The sequence below is a fragment of the Notechis scutatus genome, chromosome 1, assembly GCF_049901735.1.
Source record: "Notechis scutatus isolate UNSWTSFEM ecotype Mainland chromosome 1, rNotScu1.2, whole genome shotgun sequence".
Taxonomy (NCBI): Eukaryota; Metazoa; Chordata; class Lepidosauria; order Squamata; family Elapidae; genus Notechis; species Notechis scutatus.
The window spans coordinates 186,624,698-186,629,814 of NC_142009.1; the positions used below are offsets into that span (position 1 = coordinate 186,624,698).

The 5,117-nt window shown below is 44.4% G+C and overlaps 1 protein-coding gene across 1 annotated transcript; it reads left to right on the top strand.

The window, feature by feature from the left end:
• On the top strand, window positions 1-4,287 carry IFT70B (intraflagellar transport 70B). The gene has a single exon (XM_026668128.2). The coding sequence runs from the start codon at window positions 365-367 to the stop codon at window positions 2,369-2,371; it is 2,007 nt and encodes a 668-aa protein (XP_026523913.1). The 5' UTR covers window positions 1-364; the 3' UTR covers window positions 2,372-4,287.
• The last annotated feature ends 830 nt before the right edge of the window (window positions 4,288-5,117 follow it).

Here is a 5,117-nt window from a genome sequence, read left to right on the forward strand (position 1 = left end):
GACATGGAACGCTCGGCGAGAGCCGGACGCCCGAGTTCCAGACGAGAACTACATCCCCCACAATACTTGGCGGCAAGGGAAAAGAGAGCCGCGCGGCCCGCGAGCGATGTAGTCCTCGTGGTCAATCCTTTTGGGATCCCCATTTCTTTCCCATCTCTTCCCCTTTTTACCACCCTCTTTCCAGGATCGCAGCGACGCAACGAGAAACCAAATACGGAACGGCCCATTTCCCCAGGGCTATCACCACCGCCACTTTTACAACTCGGGGCAGTTGCGGGTCGCGGCCTCTCCGTTGCCTTCCGCTTCCGGTGGCGGCGTGTTGCCTAGGCAACGTTGTTTACAGGCGACCAGAGGTTCGGTCAGGATGGACGACGGCATGGCCTCTATCGCCGACGGGGAGTTCACGGCGGCTATTTACGGGCTGATCCGAGCCGGCCGCTTTGCAGAGGCGGTGGGGATCTTGAGCAGCGAGTTGCAGAGGAGCTGCCGGTCGCGGGCCGGCCTGTCGCTCCTCGGCTACTGCTACTACCAGCTGCAGGATTTCGCCGCGGCGGCCGAGTGCTACGAGCAGCTGGGGCTCCTCCACCCCGAGCTCCACGAGTACCGGCTGTATCACGCGCAGGCGCTCTACAAAGCCGGGCTCTACGCCGAGGCCCTGCGCGCCGCCGTCCCGCTGCTCGACGTGGCGGCTTTCCAGAGCCGAGCCCTGCGCCTCCAGGCGGCGGCCCACTACGCCCAGGGCGACCTCTCCAGCGCCAAGGCCCTGGTGGAGTTGCAGCTGGCAACCGCCACCGAAAGCAGCCCCGGCGCCCCCGAGGACCCTTCCGAGCTGCCCGATGCGGAGGTGAACATGGGCTGCCTGCTCTACCGCGAAGGGCAGCACGAGGAAGCCTGCGGGAAGTTCGCCTCTGCCATGCAAGTGCTGGGCTACTGCCCTGAGCTGTCCTACAACATGGCCCTGTGCTGCTACGCTGCCAAGCAATACGCCCCTGCTCTGAAGCATATTGCCGACATCATAGAGCGGGGCATGCAGCAGCACCCGGAGCTGAGCGTGGGGACCAATACCGAAGGCCTCGACGTCCGCAGCGTGGGCAATACGTTGCTCTTGCATCGGACGGCCCTGGTGGAAGCCTTCAATCTCAAAGCTGCCATTGAGTACCAGCTGTGCAACCTCCAGGCAGCTCAGGAGGCCTTAACAGATATGCCCCCTCGGTCTGAGGAGGAGCTGGACCCGGTCACTTTGCACAACCAGGCTCTGATGAACATGGACAGGAGAGCCACAGAAGGCTTTGAGAAACTTCAGTTCCTTCTGCAGCAGAACCCTTGCCCCCCAGAGACGTTTGGGAATTTGCTGCTTCTCTACAGCAAGTATCAGTACTATGACCTGGCTGCGGATGTGCTGGCTGAGAATGCTCACTTGACGTACAAACTGCTCACTCCTTATTTGTACAACTACTTGGATGCTATGATCACCTGCCAAACGGCCCCCGATGAGGCATTTCATAAGCTGGATGAACTGGCAGGGGCCCTAACAGAGCAGCTCAGAAAACTGACAAAGGAGGTGCAGGAGTCTAGGAAAAATCGAGATGATGACGCTCTAAGGAAAGCTGTGAACGAGTATGATGAGACACTGGAGAAATATGTTCCTGTCTTTATGGCCCAGGCCAAGATTTATTGGGATATGGAGAACTATCCCATGCTAGAAAAAATGTTCCATAAGTCAGTAGACTTCTGCAAGGATCATGAAGTGTGGAAACTGAATGTGGCTCATGTACTATTCATGCAAGAGAACAAATACAAAGAGGCAATTGGTTTTTATGAGCCCATTGTAAAAAAACACTATGACAACATCCTTCAAGTTAGTGCCATTGTTTTGGCTAACCTATGCGTTTCTTATATTATGACTAGTCAAAATGAAGAAGCAGAGGAGCTGATGAGAAAGATTGAAAAAGAAGAGGAACAGCTTTCTTACCATGAACCTGAGAAAAAGATCTACCATCTCTGTATTGTCAATCTGGTTATTGGCACTCTTTACTGTGCCAAAGGAAATTTTGATTTTGGAATTTCTAGAGTGATTAAGAGTTTAGAGCCATATAACAAAAAGCTGGGCACAGATACTTGGTATTATGCCAAAAGATGTTTCTTGTCACTTCTAGAAAATATGTGTAAGCACGCGATCATGGTGCGTGACAGTGTCATTCAAGAATGCATCCAGTTTCTTGAGCACTGTGAAGTGTATGGCCGAAATATCCCAGCAGTAATAGAACAACCACTTGAGGAAGAGAAGATGCACAGTGGGAAGAACACGGTTACCTATGAAGCTAGGCAACTGAGGGCACTGATGTATGAAGTTATTGGGTGGAATAAGTAGCTGCCATAGAATTTATATTCAAAATGGCCCAAGTCAAAAGATCACTGAAAAGTGGTGATGTAGTACACTTCTTTTGTAAAAGATCCACAGGAATTTGAATTAACTTGGAATTATAGGACAGCACTTTTCATCCGTTAAAAAATATTTTTATTAAATGAGCTTCCTTGTCAAATGTATGATAGATATATTTAACAAAAGTAGAAACAGATTTATAAACTTGCAGTGTTGTGCTGTCCAATAAGTAGCACTATAGAATGAATGTACTATGAAGGGTGGATAATATATCTTATATATGCTATATTTTTCAAGAAGTTATTTGACCACAATATTTCATTTAATTCAGGTTTGTAAGTAGCTCTTTGAAAATACCAAAAGTACCTTTCAAATAAGTATTGGAAGTTGAAATTATCAACCTAAGTCAACTGCTAAATTTGGTAAGGGCAGAAAATTATCTTTGAAAGATGTCAAGCTTTTGAACATTTTAACTTTTATTGTATGTATGTTAATGCTTTCAGAATAATGGGAGCTTTGGATAAGTAGGCTTTCAAGTCCTAGTTTAAAGCAATAAAAAGTTTTTTTTAAAGTAACATTTAAATTTTACCAGTACAAACATGGAAACAAATGCAATATGTATTTTTCCACAATACTCTCTGTAATGTTCAGTGGAAGTTGGTTGTGTGTGCAGGGCAAGTAAACATGGATGCAGGAAGTACTAAGTAACTGCATTTATCTACAAAACATTTTCCAAATTTACTGACACCATATTTGCCACTAGATGTATCAGATAGCCCAGCATGGCTCATTTCAGGGAATGTACCATTAGTTAGTTGTTATTCCTTTCTTTAGAGGTAGAAATATTTACTCCTTCCAGTTATGGAGTTTACCATGGCCCTAGAGACCATGTCAAGTCTGCATAATTTCTCATAGGGTTCATCCTGTGTCTTCTATCTTTTAAGATTACAGGTATGATTAAAGTTCAATCCTATAATGTCAGCATGAAACACCTACTCTCATTTTCCTTCTTCCTTTGCTGGACAAAAAGTTCTAAAGAACTCAAAACAACCATCTATGCACCATTTTGCCAGACTAAATAAAAGTTATTGGTACTGTGGATTGTATTTTTCTTTAATCATTCAAATTCAAGATGAAGCTGAACATTATTACCATTGTACAGCAGCTTGGAAATCACCCTGATCATACAACATGCTAAATGTGGCTTAATATATCTGTAGTGGATGTGAATGTGCCCCAAGTGACACAGTAAACTGGTCACCTCTACCTTATTGATTTCCCTCTCTTTTGAATGATATCCCAGAAACCTTTGAGCAAACTAGCATGTTTTTGATGTTTGAGTGGCACTCTGGACTGATAAAGGCAAACTAAGTGATAACACATCACTTAGTGTATGTTTAAAATATCCCTCAACCACCCTGCATTTGTAGGACATTCTCAGTCCAATAATGATAAGGCTTACGGGTCACATTGTGGAGTCATATGTTTGAAGCCAGTAAACTTACTAATGTTCAGGTGGTGCCAGCATCATTTGAAGCCATCCTATATTAAATGTTTGCACAATTTCAGGAAATGTCTTGTGGAATCCAGCCTTATTCTATATGGAAGAGAACAATAGAAAGTACAATGTTTCAAATTTACAGGAGAATTGTATATTGTTCAATGTAAACAGGACGACCTTTATTGAAGGTTTTTAAAAGTCACTCCATATTTTTGGGGACAGGGTGCAAGCTGTGGGCAATGATACAAGAAGATAGAAGAGCTTTGCTTAATATTCACTGTGTGCTCTCTGTAAAAGTCAGTGGGCATTTTAAAAAAAAAATCCTGGGCATATTTGTGGGGGTTCAGTTGTTGAAATTTCTCGAAGCAATATAGTACACAATAAAGATACCTTTATTATGTTATCCATGGCTGATTTTGCTATCATGGTCGTTGGCTCTGGACATTTCCATTTTAAAATCATCTTTAATAATTCCATGGCCTGTATTATCTTTTGGTATCTAATGCTCTCATCCATGTTTTTAATGTAAGGAGTCCTAGTACTGAACGCCTTCAAAGGAAACTGCTGTGAGAAAGGTATTTTCAGACTTTGTGTCACCATCATCCTTTCTGAACTACAGGTGAAACTCAAAACATTAGAATATCGTGCAAAAGTCCATTTATTTCAGTAATGCAACTTAAAAGGTGAAACTAATATATGAGATAGACTCATTACATGCAAAGCAAGATAGTTCAAGCCGTGATGTGTCATAATTGTGATGATGATGGCTTACAGCTTATGAAAACCCCAAATCCACGATCTCAGAAAATTAGAATATTACATGCAATCAATAAAACAAGGATTGTACATAGAACAATATCGGACCTCTGAAAAGTATACGCATGCATATGTACTCAGTACTTGGTTTGGGCCCCTTTTGCAGCAATTACTGCTTCAATGCGGCGTGGCATGGAAGCTATCAGCCTGTGGCACTGCTGAGGTGTTATGGAAGACCAGGATGCATCAATAGCGGCCTTCAGCTCTTCTGCATTGTTCGGTGTCATGTCTCTCATCTTTCTCTTGGCAATGCCCCATAGATTCTCTATGGGGTTCAGGTCAGATGAGTTTGCTGGCCAATCAAGCACAGTAATCCCACGGTCATTGAACCAGGTTTTGGTGCTTTTGGCAGTGTGGGCAGGTGCCAAGTCCTGCTGGAAAATGAAGTCAGCATCCCCATAAAGCTCGTCTGCGGAA

Bases quoted from the DNA above. Each gene is read 5' to 3' on its own strand.
- IFT70B (XM_026668128.2), top strand. From the start codon at position 365: ATGGACGACGGCATGGCCTCTATCGCCGACGGGGAGTTCACGGCGGCT.